An 18,018-nucleotide genomic window follows, 5' to 3' on the forward strand; every position below is an offset into this window, starting at 1 on the left:
ATAGGGGGAGGCAGCTTGATGGCCGAGGTCTCCAGGACAACAAATCCAAATCGTATTATGGGATATCATCTACTGCTGAATTCTGCTCCGTACTTGTAATATTTTTATTTTACTATTATATTGTATTGAGGATTACTTGTGTTCTGTTCTGTGTATTGTATTGTAATTATCCCCTTTCTTGACACCCACTGCACGCCCAACCTACCTTTGAACTGCCTTTTCCAAGGTTTCTTCCATTTTTTTCCCTACTAGGGTTTTTTTGGGTGTTTTTCCTAGTCTTCTTAGAGAGTCAAGGCTGGGGGGCTGTCAAGAGGCAGGGCCTGTTAAAGTCCATTGCGGAAATTCTTGTGTGATTTTGGGCTATACAAAAATAAATTGTATTATATTGTATTGTATTGTATGTCAAGGTTCTATGTGTTTTGGTTAAAGAAGGGCTTCTACTGAATTTAGAGATGTCCGTTAATGACACAGCATAGCATTATGCTTATAGTTGGTACAGTGTACCTGTGTGGTCTTAAAAAGGTTAAAAACGAGAAGAGGACCAGTTCCCAGTGTATTTTTAAAGATTCAGACTCTTGTCCTTTTATTTGAATTATTTTCTACTGTAGCAGCCGAGAACGGAAGCACCTTCTGGAAGAGATGTGCATTCCAGTCCCATAGGGTGACTTTGCCAGCAGCTCATTTGACATTCTGAAACTTACAGCCGGCGTGAATTTTGAAGCCAACCTAAGCAGGTTTCTCCTATTTGCATTTCATGCTGGGAATTGTGTGATTTCAGGGATGTGTCTGTGGCTCCTGACACACGGGGCTGTTAATTCTCTCAAGCCTTGATTAGCCCAACCGTACAAAAGGAGGTTGGCCTGCTGGGCCACCAGAATGGAAATTCCACTTATTGTCTCTCCATTGTCATCTGACCGTTCCTACCTGACAGGTAACATTTACTCCTGTTGACCAAATCTGTTTTTTATAATTACAATTCAGAAGGATAGCAAGAGTTCTGTTTCTTATTACTGTACATTCTGTATTACTGTAGATAGTAAAACAGACATATGGGAATTTGGTGGTATTGTTTTGTTCTTATATTCTCATTGTTTATGTTTGTAAAGCTGCATGTACAAAGCTGGTGGGCCAGTCTGACCAGCTCATCTACTGTGCCTCAGGAAACAAAAGAGCAAAGAACCTATAATTACACAGCAGCTAGTCTGGAAACATCTTCATGTACATGTTAGTCAGCCATTCTGCTCACCTGAAAACCTGCGGGAGACAGCCGTCCATCTTACACCAGCAAAGACCAACAAGAAGAAGCTAGTCCGAGCCACATTGATCAATCTGGACATCCCAGGTGTCCAAGGAAAGTTACACCTAAACCAGCCTGACCACATGTACCTTGGCCAGTCTAACCATAGCTACACCTTTCAGCCTAAACAACACAACAAAAAAGAGGACACTACTTGTAGTCACACTGGTCAATCTGGATATCCCAGGCATCCTGGGGAGGGTAGTCCTAAGTACACCTAAGCAAGCCTGACCACTTACAACTAGGCCAGTCTAACCATTGCTACAACATCCAGTCTAAACATATCAACTACACTAGAATAAACCAAAAAAAATGCTCCTAGTCAAGCTAGTTAACATCTCAGGTTTCCAGGGAAAGTGGACAGGTAGGCACTCGTCATTACAGCTCAGCCACTTACCCTTAAAAAAAAAAAAAAAACTCCTAGTTACACACAGTCAGTTTGGGCATCGTGTGTGTCCACGGAAATGACCATATTTATTATATAGTGCCTTCCAGTGCAGAGTATACAGTGCATCCGAAAAGTATTCACAGCGCATCACTTTTTCCACATTTTGTTATGTTACAGCCTTATTCCAAAATGGATTAAATTCATTTTTTTCCTCAGAATTCTACACACAACACCCCATAATGACAACGTGAAAAAAGTTTACTTGAGATTTTTGCAAATTTATTAAAAATAAAAAAATTGAGAAAGCACATGGTATTCACAGCCTTTGCCATGAAGCTCGAAACTGAGCTCAGGTGCATCCTGTTTCCCCTGATCATCCTTGAGATGTTTCTGCAGCTTAATTGGAGTCCACCTGTGGTAAATTCAGTTGACTAGACATGATTTGGAAAGGCACACACCTGTCTATATGAGGTCCCACAGTTGACAGTTCATGTCAGAGCACAAACCAAGCATGGAGTCAAAGGAATTGTCTGTAGACCTCCGAGCCAGGATTGTCTCGAGGCACAAATCTGGGGAAGGTTAAAGAAAAATTTCTGCTGCTTTGAAGGTCCCAATGAGCACAGTGGCCTCCATCATCCGTAAGTGAAAGAAGTTTGAAACCACCAGGACTCTTCCTAGAGCTGGCCGGCTATCTAAACTGAGTGATCGGGGGAGAAGGGCCTTAGTCAGGGAGGTGACCAAGAACCCAATGATCACTCTGTCAGAGCCCCAGAGGTCCTCTGTGGAGAGAGGAGAACCTTGCAGAAGGACAACCATCTCTGCAGCAATCCACCAATCAGGCCTGTATGGTAGAGTGGCCAGACGGAAGCCACTCCTTAGTAAAAGGGACATGGCAGCCTGCCTAGAGTTTGCCAAAAGGCACCTGAAGGACTCTCAGACCATGAGAAAGAAAATTCTCTAGTCTGATGAGACAAAGATTGAACTCTTTGGTGTGAATGCCAGGCGTCACGTTTGGAGAAAACCTGGCACCATCCCTACAGTGAAGCATGGTGGTGGCAGCATCATGCTGTGGGGATGTTTTTCAGCGGCAGGAACTGGGAGACTAGTCCAGATAAAGGGAAAGATGACTGCAGAAATGTACAGAGACATCCTGGATGAAAACCTGCTCCAGAGCGCTCTTGACCTGAGACTGGACCGACGGTTCACCTTTCAGCAGGACAACGACCCTAAGCACAAAGCCAAGATATCAAAGGAGTGGCTTCAGGACAACTCTAAGAATGTCCTTGAGTGGCCCAGCCAGAGCCCAGACTTGAATCCGATTGAACATCTCTGGAGAGATCTTAAAATGGCTGTGCACCGATGCTTCCCATCCAGCCTGATGGAGCTTGAGAGGTGCTGCAAAGAGGAATGGGTGAAACTGGCCAAGCATAGGTGTGCCAAGCTTGTGGCATCATATTCAAAAAGACTTGAGGCTGTAATTGCTGCCAAAGGTGCATCAACAAAGTATTGAGCAAATGCTGTGAATACTTATGTACGTGGGATTTCTCAGTTTTTTTATTTTTAATAAATTTGCGAAAACCTCAAGTAAACTTTTTTCACATTGTCATTATGGGGTGTTGTGTGTAGAATTCTGAGGAAAAAAATGAATTTAATCCATTTTGGAATAAGGCTGTAACATAACAAAAGGTGGAAAAAGTGATGGGCTGTGAATACTTTCCGGATGCACTGTATATTCAAGAAACTGTACAATTTGGTCATCTTGAGTGTTTAACCAAAGTGGAACGGAAGGTCCCCTCTGTCTGGCCACAGCTATTGCTCAGATGTTCTGACCATCTAAATTATATGAAGAAAAAAAAACTACTAGTCATGCTGGTCATCTCTGGTTTCCTTGAGAAAGTGGAGAGGAAGGTCATCTCTGGTTTCCTTGAGAAAGTGGACAGGAAGGTCATCTCTGCTACATTTCAGCCAGCCTGACTAACTGAAATATATCATGGGAAAAAAAAACACTTGTGAACAAACTCATCCCCTGCTAACTGGACTATAAACTTGTCTCAGTTGAAACTCTGGTTATAGCAGTGAAACCTTCGTCAAGTATTCAGTTACATCACACCCAGTCTGAAAAGCTCAGGTTTGCTGGAAAAACAGCTGAGCAAAGTCCTTCACATTAAACCCCATCTTACTGGGAAACAGTGAAGAAAGCCATTCCAGGCACACTTCGGCCAGTTTCACCAGCTTAGCCATTCCATGAAACACTGAGAAAATTCCTTTCACGTGTCCAAGCAAACTGGCTTTGTAGCCCTTTCCAGCTACAACTGAGGTAGTCTGAGCAGCTCTGTCCAGTTCACTAGATGAAATTCTTCTACTGTTATGGATTTTGAGAAAGCTGTTTTAATGGTATGCTAAAAATTTGGGAAAAAAACTTGCAAACAAATGGAAATATAAACCAAAATGTGCACACGTAACAAAAAGCGAGATGTAATTTGATGTCAGTGTATGAGTGTACAGACTTGTATGTGAACTGTGTGTGAAAAACCAATCTACACCTGTATGAGAATTACGTAGGGCGGTTCAACCTGATTATTATGATTGACATTTTTCTTACATTTTTTGCTTTTTCTGGGTTTTTTTACCTTAAGGAATCTGTTTTTGACATCTTTTACTACAACAAATTTTCTTTAAAAGTTGTGAGAGGTCAAGCAAAATGACCCCCTTTATTGGCTAACTAAAAAGATTACAATATGCAGTCTTTTGAGGCAACTCGGGCCCCTTCTTCAGGCAAGATGTAAACTTTAAAGCTGGACATTTTCTGCATTATTGCGCAGCACCATTTTGTTTTGAACTTAGGCGCCTCCATTTTGAGGTATTAATAGTGTTGTTTCCATGGTGATTGCCCCATATTACTCCAGGAATGCATGGCATGTGACATCACCTAAACTACGGTATGAGGGGTCAACTTGTGTGTTGCCCAATCATTCGAGATTAGGATACTTTGAATTTCTTACATTGCTCAACTGTGCCTTCTTTTCAAGAATTTTAAATTTTGCATAGTGTTTTTGACTTCTCTTGATTTACCATGTTGTGAATTTTTGACTATGTCAGTCTTCCAGTCTTTTTCATTTAAAATTTTCCTCTAACTCTGCCAAGTCATAACACTGACTGGTGAGTCAATCAGGTAAAGGAGACAGGAAGAAGCTGCGCTGCATTTGCTTAAGAGAAGTCTACCTGGAGTCCTCCACAGCACTGCAGTTCAGGAGCTCTGCCCGCTAATCAGCCAATGGGATTGCATGTTTATGTCACATGATTTGTACAATGGACACTCCAAGAAAGGTCTGGCTGTGGCCTGCAGCAGTACATGACAATAATCACCATTACTCCTGAGTAAGTACCCTAGCCAGGACCGTCTTAACAGCATCACAGGCCCCCAGGCAAAGTAATGCGCTGGGGCTCCTGTTTTGATAATAAAACAGAAACATACATGGGCATCACTACTCCTGCTCCTGGGGACCTCGACCAGTGACCATTGTGATGGCCCTGAACCTTACCACAACCCTAACCTTAAGCACAGTGTAAGAACAATGTGTAAGGTACGCCTTGAAATGGGTATGCTAACTGGCCATGACATGTAACATCACTGAATTATTGTCATAATCAGCAACTTTATACAATTTTTTGAGATATCCTAGTTGGATCTGTGTTTGCTTGAGAAGGTTCTAGCCTTCTAGACCACCAATGCTCTTCAATTTAGAGAATCAATCAAAATTACATTTTTTTTTCATTAGTTTCTTATTTTAGTGTACACTGACAAAGTTTGGTATATTTTTACTGTTATGCTGCGACACCACCCTTGGTTTCTTAGAGTGTTACCATTTCAGGACTTTTGCGTCACTCCCTGCCATGGTAATCCTTTCAGAATTCCCCAGCATGTGCACTGCTTGTGACATCATTGGAGCGACAGTTTAAAGGTCTCCCCCTAGATAGTATCCGAATCTGTAGATAGACCTTACATTTGAACTTCTAAAAAGAATCTTTTGCTTGTGACTTCCCTGTTCTTGAACATCTCACTTTGTCGAAATATAGAATTAATTTAAGGTTCTGCCTTTAGCTTGTGTATCTCACAATCATTTTCATTAAAAAAATATAGCTAGTTCTCATTGAGGTGAAGTTCCTAAAAAACCCAGGGGAAACAGAAACTGTGGATAATGTAGCACTGATCCTATGGGAAAATATGACAAAAATCGGGTTAGGTTCTGGTGAGACGCCGGCTGGTGGGTGGACTGTCAGAGGAAGACAGGGTTGGGCGGATGGGCTGGTCCTCTGTTCTTGTTCCTCAAGGCTCAGTAATGATCTTTCCACAAGCTTGACCTATGGACACCTTATTGTGACTTTTACTTCCTCTATAGTCAAATACGATCGTCTTCTAGGCGCTCCACCTGAAGCTGCTAGCAAACACAGCAGGACCAATCTGAGGACCTCACTAAACCATCCAATCGGTAGTCGCGGCAGGCAGTGTGAACACAGACTTAATCAGTATGAGCTTATGACCCACATTTACTGGGAATTCCTCATTTGTGGGGAACAACTGAAAGCCCCGGTCCTCTTGGTGCCGCACAGACACAGTTTGATCTGTTCAATGTAGCACACATGTAGGCTGGGACATGTAAGGGCACCACAGATCTGTTATTGCTTAATCTCACATCAGGCCATAAATAGGCGCAAGGAAACATGCAGGTGTCTCAAAATGGGTTACACTTTTATAACCGCACATAAAGAATCTGTAGAAACTGAGTCCACAGATAGCAAGGATATACTGTATTACTCTCTCTCTCTCCTTCAGAGTCGAAATACGACTAATATGAAGGCCGCTAAACATCATCGGATGTGTGCAATTTGATTGGCTCACCAATGGAGCACAGCTCTGGAGGTCTGCTGCTCAACTTTATTGGTTTGTTTGTCATAAAGTGAGTGAGAGAGCAAAGGGTGGGGGGCTGTACTTTTGTCAGTTCCAGAGACAGATCTGTTATCTGAGTAGCAGAGCATTAACAAGCGTTTTGGAAGATAATTAAAATAATCACTACATTAATCAGGAATACATTTCTAATTTGTTTAAAAAAATAAGCTTCAGTCTGAAAAGTACTTACAAATACTTATACCAATATCTTGTGAAACTATTGGAATTTCCAGTTATACTATGATATGGACTTTAGGCCATAACAGTCACTGCTAGCTCAATCATACCGGGAAATGAGAAGGAAAAGTCCTGCCAGCTATTGTCCAGTCAAACTGGTTATCTCAGCTGTTTCTAGAAACCAGTCTTGAAGCTCCTCCCACTTACGCTTTCCTCAGTTTATCTCTGCTACAATGCAAATTAGACAAGTTCTCCCATTTATTCCCCAGTCAATTGAGAAATCTCTGCTTTCCGTTGAGGTATACCTCTGGCATCAGGCCACCTTAGCTGTCCGAGGAAAGTGGACAAGAAACATCTTAGAGTTGCAATGTGGCCAGTTTGGTTAGCTATCCCATACAGTGAAAGTGGCCAGAGTGACCAGTTAGGCTGTACTAAAGAGGAAGCTTCTGCTATTTACCCATTGGCCAGTAATGTAAAAATTGATCAGATACCTGTAATCTGTGATTTTCCCAGCCCTCACCTGAAAATCTGTCACCTGGTCCTTGTAAGTCACGTGCAAGATGAGGTCACACAGCTGATTTTGTCTCCGAAACTCATCCATGCACTCCAACACTTTGGTAGGATGGTTCTCAATTCTGTAGTCCAAATACCCATGGCCTTTCATAGAAGGAACAGCAATGGGCGAGACTTCTGGCCCACAGACCTGCCGCCGTCTTCTCTGGCAGATCATGGTTTGGCAATGGGTGTCAATTCTGAATGGGGCCTTTACACCCCAGAGCCTCCAGGTATGGCTTTACTGTATAACCTGTTTGAACACACAACACACAGCAGGGTTGCCCAGAGGCCACAGGAAGGCCCATGGCATTGCAGAAACCGATTCCAACTGTGGACAATTGTCTGAAATAAGTTTCAACCTGTTTGTCTGGCCTGAAAATTTCAAGCTCAAAGGGGACGGGGTGTGGGAGGAGGCGCTCCAGCGGCAGAGGCTGGTAGGATGATCCAGAAACTGTTTAGGCAAAGCAGCAAGAAGACTGCAGTCATCTAGTAGACAGCTTTACTCGATGATGTGAAGGCTCAGCCAAGAAAAAGAGAATCCATCATCCATCTGACACAAACTGCATCCTGGTCATCCAGAACACTGCATGAGACTTAAACCTGCAAGCAAGAAGAAGACACAGTGACTGCTGAAGCTCCTCCTGCTCCTGCTCACAAACTTCAAACATGCATCAAATCAACAACGTCCTGAAAGTGACCGCTCAGCCGAGCTTACAGGGCAAACTTGAGAGGAACACACAAAGGGGTACACACTGAGACTGGTAGAATAACACGTCTGTCTTCTCCCCGGACAACCAGGAAATTACTGACGCTGAAGAGTATCACTAGCTCTTCTCAGAATTGTTGTATGTTGTATAAAGGACCCCGTCTTACCGGATTATTTGTAAGTCAACCCAAATTGAAGCAACAGTTACTGACGGCCTTGTGCTTGTACACCCTAACAGGACATGCAGATTAATAAATAGAGCTTTTCCCTTCAGCACCTCATCTTTATGTAATTGTAATACTTTAAAAGAGATTACATGGCTAAATAAACTGGACAGGTGGAGGAGCGCTAATCTCACAGGCAAATACAATATCTCAGACGGGTGCTAGACTAAGAAAATATCACCCACTTAGTGGTGCGTTGTACACCGTTAGAAACGAGACCCCAGTAGAAGTTTGTCAGTCAGAAGAAATTTTTGTATTTTTATCGGGGTTTAGTACATCAGAAAGCAGCCTTTATTACTTGCTGCAAAAGTGGCACACGTGTTGTAGTGGCGTAGTGGAGAGTGTTCATTCTGTTACCTTCAGACACAACGTGGCATGTGGCTCTACAACTGTGGAGTTAGAAACAGAAGGCAAATATTGAACAGTGGGCTTTGTGAAAATGGAAGGACAAGTGTAATGTGGTACTTGGTCACGAATGAGGTGCCTTTTAGAAAAAAAAGTAGATATGTGCAGCTATACTGAAATACTGCCGCTGGTACCGGATCACATACATGCACTTGCAGATGCAGCCTGTTGCCACCTATTTGTGAATTGCTGTCTCATTCTCTTTCAAACAACTATACAATAATTACGGGGAAAATAATGCAGCTTACAATCACTCATGTTTTTCAGTACATGCACTAAAAATTTTGTTAATCTGAAAACTATCAGTGCTTCAGATAGCTAAAAAAAGTATGTAAACTCACCCGAAATTGCACTGCAATGTTTTTACTTGGTCACAAATGAGGTGCCATTTAAAAAAAAAAACGATTTGAGTACACCCAAACTGAAATGACGGGGCACATATTGAATTACATACACACGCTCACAGAAGAATCTCACAGAATGGTACATAAGTACACAAGCAAAGGAAGCCGACAGTTTATTCTTACTTTTGCTTACATTGTTGGGTATGCAGTGTCTGTGCATTGTAATTTTTCACACAACGTGGGAAACAAAGTGCACAGCCAGCATCAGTATGACGTGTGCTGTGCTCTTTCTCGCCAACAGGAGACTCATTTGTCTGATGTCTTATATTTTACATACCACAACAGACTGGAAAACAGAAAACAAAAGGGCAGAGACTGCAGCTGAATTCATAGTACTTTAGAGCCCCTTTAGAACCCACCAGGTTCTTCAGGCAGCAGGTTATTGGCTATCAGACAAAAGTCAGAGCATGAAACATCTTGGAAATGTGAAACTGTGCGGGAAAGTCATCACACACTGTGACTTCTCTTGGATTTGAAGTCATGTACATTGGCATGCAACAGCGACGAGACCAGCAACAGCATTAGAACATTATGAGAGCAGGCCACTCAGCCCATCAAAGCTCGCCAGTCCTATCCACTTATTTCTTCCAAAAATAAATCAAGTCGAGTTTTGAAAGTCCCTAAAGTCTTACTGTCTACCACACTACTTGGTCGCTTGTTCCAAGTGTCTATCGTTCTTTGTGTAAAGAGAAACTTCCAAATGTTTGTGAGTACAGTGATCCCTCGCTATATCGCGCTTTGTCTTTCGTGGCTTCACTCCATCGCGGATTTTAAATGTAAGCATATGTGAATATATATCGCGGATTTTTCACTGCTTCGCGGATGTCTGCGGTCTACAGTACATGTGCTTCCTCAGTTGATTTGCCCATTTGAATTCAAACAAGGGACGCATTTGAATTGAAACAAGGGACTCTATTGGTGGATGGCTGAGAAGCTACCCAATCAGAGCATGCGGTTAAGTTCCTGTGTGCTGCTGATTGGCTCAGCGACGGACTGCTGCATTAACCAGGAAGTACTAATCTCACTCATTCAGCATTAACGTGCACAAGCGCCAACAGAAGATGCAAATGATTGCAGAAATGGTAAAAGTTTTGGATATGTTGAAGGAAGGAAACAGCTACACCGCTGCAGGACACCATTACAGCATAAATGAGTCCACGATTCTTTTTATTTAAAAAGGAGGAAAAGCATATAAGATCTACGGCCGCAGTGTCTTTTAACCAGGGCGCAAAATGAGTTGCAAGTGGACGTTGTAAGGCAGTAGTCTGGATGGAAAGATGGAAGAAGAACAACGGCGGTGCTAAACAGTCGCCTGAAGAGGCTCCTTTAGAAGAGCTGTATCCTTTGTTGTGCAGTAAAATTAAACTCATCGTTATCGGACAAGTCGTCGTGTCATTGTTGGTGAGTAACCATAATTAATTATTTACATAAAGTACTTATTACATGTACATAGTTTAGTGTCACTGTACACACATTTTATTGTATACAATTTTTCTTGCATTGTACGTATTTATTGATGGTGGCCTGTCTGTCGTAATGGCTGTAACATATGTGATATCGGAGACGCTCGATATCTTTCAAATAATATTTAGGTTTTACTGTGTTTACATACATAATTTCAACGAATCTTACATAATATCTAAGAGAATACAAAGGGTTTATGCTGTATAATTGTGCATGAAATGTTTATAATAGTGTGGGAGAGTTTATAAGGGCTTAAAATATATAAAAATAACCACATGAACATATGGTTTCTACTTCGCGGATTTTCTTATTTCGCGGGTGGCTCTGGAACGCATCCCCCACGATGGAGGAGGGATTACTGTAGTACTAGGGTGTTGTACCGTGTTAGCCATTATGAATGTAGTGAGAAGTCAAACAAAATGACAGCTTTTATTGGCTAACTAAAAAGATTACAATATATCAAAGATCTTGACCATACATTGTTCTTCTCTCTTGTTAAATGAATCTTAGCCTGAAGAGGTCTATTCATTTTTTGCATTTAAGATGTCTCACTTAAAGATTTACCAATGTTGTTTCTTGTCCTAGTGTGTATATAAACACAGGGAACTCCAGTTTCTTGCCTGAAGAAGGGGCCCGAGTTGCCTCGAAAGCATGCATATTGTAATCTTTTTAGTTAGCCAATAAAAGGTGTCATTTTGCTTGACTTCTCGCTAATGTTTGTGAGAAATTTGTGAGAAATTTACCATTAACAAGTTTCCAGCTGTGTCCCCATGTTCTTGATGAACTCATTTTAAAGTCACAGTCTCCACTGGATCCACTGGACTAATTATCTTCATAATTTTAAACACTTCAAGCATTTCTTCACCAACTAGAAATCTTGTAATGTGACATCAGCTTTACAGGGTGCCATTTCCTGTAAGCGGGTGTCACCCATCTTCTCCATTCTTCCATTTCCAAATCTGCTGAATTCCAATATGAGATTATGGTGGGTCAGACAGAACCCATTTCAGCAACACTGGGTATGAAAACGGAACCAACCCTATATAGGGCACTTTCTAGTATTTTTAATTAATTTTACATTTATGTATATGTAACACGTGGCCACCATATGCCAAGTTCTGAAGACTACCCATGTATGTACCACCATAGCTGGGAACTCTGGGGCCACAAGTTCAAGAATTAAAGCAGGACAAGGAGATACCAGAACAATCAGGCAGTGACCAAAATGACAGAAAGCCAGTAGTGCAGAATCACCAAAGTCTAAAATGAAAACACACAGAAGTTCTAGTCCCCTGAACAGATTAAATCAATGGCTAATATCAAAGCTTATTTGTCAAAATCCCAAAGCTTGAGTACAAACAATAGCATGCTGCCATCTTAAGCATCATCATTGGGGTGCAAACAATAGTGCATTTTACAGTTAAACAAGACTACTAATATTTAACTAGGGGGTTCGCCCCCTGCTCACTTCGCTTGCCAGCACGCCCAGCCTGCACTACACGCCAGACACTTCTCGTCTCTGCTGCTCGCGTTGTGAAGAGGGGGGCTGAACGCACCCCAAGGAGACGCGGTCCCTCCTCTGAAACCCCCTCTTAAACGGTGATACAATGGGAAACAAATATAGTTTTTTTTTACCTCCTCTTTGCTCGATCAGCTGCTGGATTGCTGCTGCTGCTGCTGTGTTGTGTGATCTGAATCTTGAGCAGCTCTTCGAACATTTAAAAGCTTGTACAGCAGCTGTCCTACTCTTTGTCTTTTATTTCTAGCCCCAGGTGTGGTTAAATCTCTTGGCATAAGTCGTGTCTTGCGGGACGTGAGTTCTTGATATTTTTTAGTTTATAATTTAAAAACAGAATAAGAAGCTGAAAATCTAACAACATCACATTTAAGTTTGAAAAATTCTGAAAAGAATGATACCAAACATATATATGTAGGTTTTAAAATAAGCCCGATTTAAAGCGTGACAAAAAACGTGACATAAAATCGTTGCAATTTTAGGCTTAGGATTTTATATACAGTATAGAGAGAGTAGATTTGTGTGGATATTAGAATTATTATAGGAATAGTCATTAAGCCTGTTACAATAACGGGCGCTAGAACAGTAGTGTATAAACATTAGTAGGAACTGTCCGTATTAAATGGCAAGGAACTTTGACCTCATTCTTTTTTGTTGGTCGTATTTTTCTTTGTCTTTCGGACTTTTTTTTGTTGATGTTTACTTGCTGAGCTGACCGTTCTTCGTGGGCTGCTGCCGTGTAGATAGATAGATAGATAGATAGATAGATAGATAGATAGATAGATAGATAGATAGATAGATAGATAGATAGATAGATAGATAGATAGATAGATAGATAGATAGATAGATAGATAGATAGATAGATAGATACTTTATTAATCCCAAGGGGAAATTCACATACTCCAGCAGCAGCATACTGATACGAAAACAATATTAAATTAAAGAGTGATAAAAATGCAGGTATAACAGACAATAACTTTATATAAAGTTAATGTTTACCCCCCACTCCCCAGACCCTTACCCGCCTTGTGTAAAATTGAAGAATCGCATAGTGTGGGGGAGGAACGATCTTCTCAGTCTGTCAGTGGAGCAGGACATTGACAGCAGTCTGTCGCTGAAGCTGCTCTTCTGTCTGGAGATGACACTGTTTAGTGGATGCAGTGGATTTTCCATGATTGATAGGAGCCTGCTGAGCGCCCGTCGCTCTGCTACAGATGTCAAACTGTCCAGCTCCATGCCAACAATAGAGCCTGCCTTCCTCACCAGTTTGTCCAGGCGTGAGGCGTCTTTCTTCTTAATGCTGCCTCCCCAGCACACCACCGCGTAGAAGGGGGCGCTCGCCACAACCGTCTGATAGAACATCTGCAGCATCTTATTGCAGATGTTAAAGGACGCCAGCCTTCTAAGGAAGTATAACCGGCTCTGTCCTTTCTTACATTTCCTTTCTTGTATTGTGTGTCTTTAATTTTCTGTGACTGTAATACTGTCTTGTACGTCTGTAATATAGCTTTAATTTTCTCTGGCGGTAATTCAGGCGTGCGCGTCAGTAATATGCTTTTAATTTTCTCTGACAGTAATACTGGCTTGTATGTGGCTGTAATATGCATCAATGTATTGTGTACCTTTAATTTCCTCTTGCAGTAATACAGGTTTGTATTTCCGTAAAACGCCTGTAACTTTCTCTGACAGTAATATCGCGCATCGCACCGTGCCCCGCGCATGCGCACTTCACCAGAAGACAAACACACACGGACACCTGGACGCACACAGGGATTTTATTAAAGAGGATAATTTAGATAACAGGCAGCTTTAAAGTGAGTAAAACTGTGTAAACAAGCATGTATTGTAGAGCTAGTCGGGGTAAGCTCTTGTGTGTAATAGAATAAGAGTTTAGCAGGTAGGTAGGTGCCTTTAAGACAGAAGGTTTTGAGATGCAAACACATGATGATGACTCAAAGGATGATAACAGACAGAAAACTGGGATGCTTTAGTAAAATTATTGGGAAATATGCAAATCATAAAGCAAATACTAAAAAAGTGTTATAACTGTTAGACCGTATAGTTTGCTCTCAGATAAACTAACCAGCGTGTAAATGCTTTAAGAAAATATGAAATAGGTGCTTTGCTGTCAACATTTTTTAATATTTAGCTAAAAGTAGCTCCACTGACAAGTAACAAGACCATTAGAAATTATTAATGGTCTGATTGTGACTGATGCAACCAAATCTTTCATGATCAGACATCAAAGCAATCCATAAAGCAAAGGATGTCAGAGACATCACAACTGGGATAGAAAAAGGGAGACATTACAAGAGGAAAAGTGACAAATAATATAGCAAGCAGAAGTTATTTCGACATTTGACATGGAGCTTGTTGTATGACTCTGACTTTATTCATTATTTTTTGTTTACCTGGTTTCTCTGCAAATAAACATTAGGTTATTTTGAAATAAAGATTGGGTATTATCTCACTGAAACTGCCTTCTTGTTTACTAACACTGGCAATCAACAGAGGTTTGGAGGTTCTAGAGGACGAGGGACCGAGATACTCATCCAGGTTCTGTAGGATCCTAACCAAGGTCATAAGTGTTAAAAGGATCACAAAAATATAGCGGGCTGTGCTCATTCATTTTAAATCCTTTTAGAGGTTGCAAATTGGTGTGTGGTGGCCTTGTTAGGGTATTTAGTGTAAAATCCTTTCAGGGTCGAAAGGCTCTTTTAGGAACATCACAGCCATTGCAGATTGGGACATGAGACTGAGCCACTGTCAGGGCGTGAAGTGGGCCGGTATTCACTTCTTCCAGTTTCAACATAAACAGTGGGTTATCTTTTCTTAGCATACCGGTTTTCAAGAATCTTCACGGGGAAAAACTCTTCAAGTGAATATCACTGTATGGCGACAGTCAAAGTTTCACTGTACAGCATCTTTTCTTAGCATACTGGGGAGTACCCAATATCCTCCAGTCAAGGGGGAAACTCCCCCTCGCAACTCTTTAACCGACTGTCATTATATGGCGATGATCAATGTTTCAAGCATCTTTATCTTAGCGAAGTTTCATTTTGCTGGCACCTTTTCCTGAGTCTTCATGGGAGATCACTCCCCTGTTCTTTAACTGAGCGTTGACATATCTTTGCACTCGAAGCTTCACAGAGGACCCACCTTCCATCCTCCCAACTCTTTGATCAAATGTTACTGTGCCAACATAAGGGGAGCACTGCCAGTAATTTGGTTAAATTTCAAGCGTATTTCAGAGTTTTAGTGTCAAATCCTCCCAGAAGTGGACAATTGAGAACAAAGAGTGGTCTCAGCAACGTGCAGCTTGCCCTTGTAAAGGATTCCAGGGGTACGTATTGTGGGGTGTTCATAAGGAGCAAGGTTAATAAACTCAGAAATATTATTTTAGGCATTTAAAGGATTAACTTGTCCACCAATACAAAGGAATCTTAGGAGGTTAAAGTGCCTATCATGATAAAACATCGGGTCAATGACCTCACATGTCACGACTTCCAGCTACCACCCAATATTAACAGGAACTATATACTCTCAATAATCTGGTCAAAGCCACTCAAAAATACACAGAATTAAAAAAAGAACAAGACAGTTAAAATAATAATAAAACTAGGAACCATGCGGACCGCCGGTCCAGTCAAGATCAGGATTCTAGCTCCAAGAGTTTGCGGGTACCAGCCGTGTCACATGTGCTTGACACACAGTGAATACCAGAGCTGTCATTCTTCTTCTTTCTGTCACACAATCAGCTTGTGCAATTTGCTTCACGCTCAGCAGCTGTCACCACTCTTCTTTTTCCTTCTGTCATGTCTCCTTATCAGTCATTTTGCCTATTCATCTTGCCGTGAGAGAGACATGAACCCAGATAACTTAGCAGAAGCTGTCACTATGCATATTTTTTCACTTCAGCAGCACGTATGACGTCAAAAGCTTTTGATTAAGACCAAGATCAGGGCTGTAGTTAGCGTGACAGACGGACACAGCCCTTAGCAATTTATACATATAGATAGCAATAAGCATAATCACATGGACAAAATGAAGATGAAAGTACAAAGTATGTACAGGAAAGCATTCAACACTTTCAAACACCACAGTGTCGTAATCATGTGTTTCCACCCCAAGGATGGCAGTGGGCCAAATTGAGACCCACTGGACATTGTGTCACATAGTAATGGTCAATTACATCCAACTAAACTTCCTCAAAGTGTAGCAAAATATTCTTTTTAGTTTAAAAGGTGTGGAGGGACCTAAATGGCACACAATTAATAGGTTTCTGTACTGAGTATCGTGAAATTCTTAGTTGCATGTGCTAAAAACCTGCAACACATTGCCAATCTTTAGCACTAAAACTACCTTACAGTTTGAGGTTGCATTCATATTTTTTTTTTCCTCTGGGCACATGGTGGGGTTCAGCTGTGAAAGTGTTAAAGATATCAAACTGAAGCCTCAGAAAGTAAGACAGAAGTCCTCTGAACATGGGACCAAAGCCTGGAAATGGGCTACCTAGCTGAGCTCTCCCGAGATTTTTCTCTTAATAATTTGTGATGTTTGCGGTGGGTTGGCACCCTGCCCAGGATTGGTTCCTGCCTTGTACCCTGTGTTGGCTGGGATTGGCTCCAGCAGACCCCCGTGACCCTGTGTTCGGATTCAACGGGTTGGAAAATGGATGGATGGATAATTTGTCATGTTGGAGGTGAACTGTATGTTGAACTGTCTAGCCCGTGGGAATTAAAGTTGAGGATTTTGTCTAGTCAACCATACCTCTATCGACCAAACTAACCGGTCTGACTACATGGTGCACTTTTCTTTCTAGAAAATTTTTCCTTCTCAGTAACCAACAGAATATCAGCCCTGCCTCCCTGTCCACGACACGCTGAGGTGTTCTGAGGTACACCGAGCTCAAAATGACAGCGCTCACTGTTCTGGAAAGAGACCACTCTCACTGGCTACAGGAGCCCCAGATCAGGTCCATCTGGGCACCTCCTCACAATCCCCTTCTTAAGTCTACATACTGGACTGTGAAGCAGAAGGAGGTCCGTTCATCCTCGGCCACTGACCCACCTTGTGACCCTGAGCAGGTTACTTCACCTGCCAATGGCAGAAATGCTGGAAGCAATTTAACCAGAATCACGATTCACCAGATAATTTTATGTAATTGAAAAAGGGGAGGAGCCTGCTGTGAACTGGGAGCAGCAAACGGAATTTGTTACATTTCAAAAATGTGGCATATTTTTAAGAAATGCCCCTCGGGACTTTGTGGTCTTTTTTGAAGTTTTAAAGTTCAACTCCATTGTCCTGGCACGTCTTTAATGATCAGCCCGTTTACAATCCCTTGCTCTCTCTTTTGGTTTTGGGTGTTTCAGCCACATTTTTTGAGGTAGTCACTTATTTGTCTTTAAGTGTATTCTGCAGTTTTATTTTTTTGTTAATGACCCAGTGTGCCCTGTTACTATAATGGAGCAGTGCTCACACTAATACAGCATCATGGTGTCAGATCTCAACCAGATGTCCATGTGACATCTGTGCAGCTTTTCTTCTCATGTCCACATATACAGTATGTGCAAATTAGGTAAACCAGCAGCTCTAAATTGACTCAGTGTATGTGTGTGAATGAGGGGGCCCGATGATAGCCTGGCACACCCTGCCCATGTAGGGTACTGCTTTGCTGCAAGTGCTGCTGGGATAGCCCCTAGGCCCCCTTGGTCCTGAGTCGGGTTAAGCCGGTTTGAGACGGTTATGTTAAGTTATTACGTCTGTGCTGCTATGCATTTCATACTCTGTATTGAGCCCGGGGCAACTAAAAGTGAAGAATGCTCCAGAATCATAAAAGAAATTTGACCTTTTTGCATTTTATCCCACCTGCTAATCTCTCCCACCTTCACATGAACTCATCACAAAGGAGACGGTTTGAGTGGCAGCCTTGAA

At 41.8% G+C, this 18,018-nt stretch overlaps 1 protein-coding gene across 4 annotated transcripts in view; it reads right to left on the bottom strand.

Annotated features, from left to right (window-relative positions):
* keap1a (kelch-like ECH-associated protein 1a) overlaps positions 1-18,018 on the bottom strand; it is a 75,831-nt gene that overhangs the window by 47,437 nt on the left and 10,376 nt on the right. For 3 of the 4 annotated variants that reach the window (XM_051935287.1, XM_051935286.1, XM_028816381.2), the window contains exon 2: positions 7,331-7,965. In XM_051935287.1, the coding sequence (XP_051791247.1) occupies positions 7,331-7,540 (210 nt within the window). In that variant the 5' untranslated portion in view covers positions 7,541-7,965. Of the gene's footprint in view, positions 1-7,330; positions 7,966-9,041; positions 9,082-18,018 lie in introns of those variants that run through there. The other variant, XM_051935288.1, reaches the window with a different exon arrangement.

The sequence above is a fragment of the Erpetoichthys calabaricus genome, chromosome 12 (genome assembly GCF_900747795.2).
Source record: "Erpetoichthys calabaricus chromosome 12, fErpCal1.3, whole genome shotgun sequence".
Taxonomy (NCBI): Eukaryota; Metazoa; Chordata; class Cladistia; order Polypteriformes; family Polypteridae; genus Erpetoichthys; species Erpetoichthys calabaricus.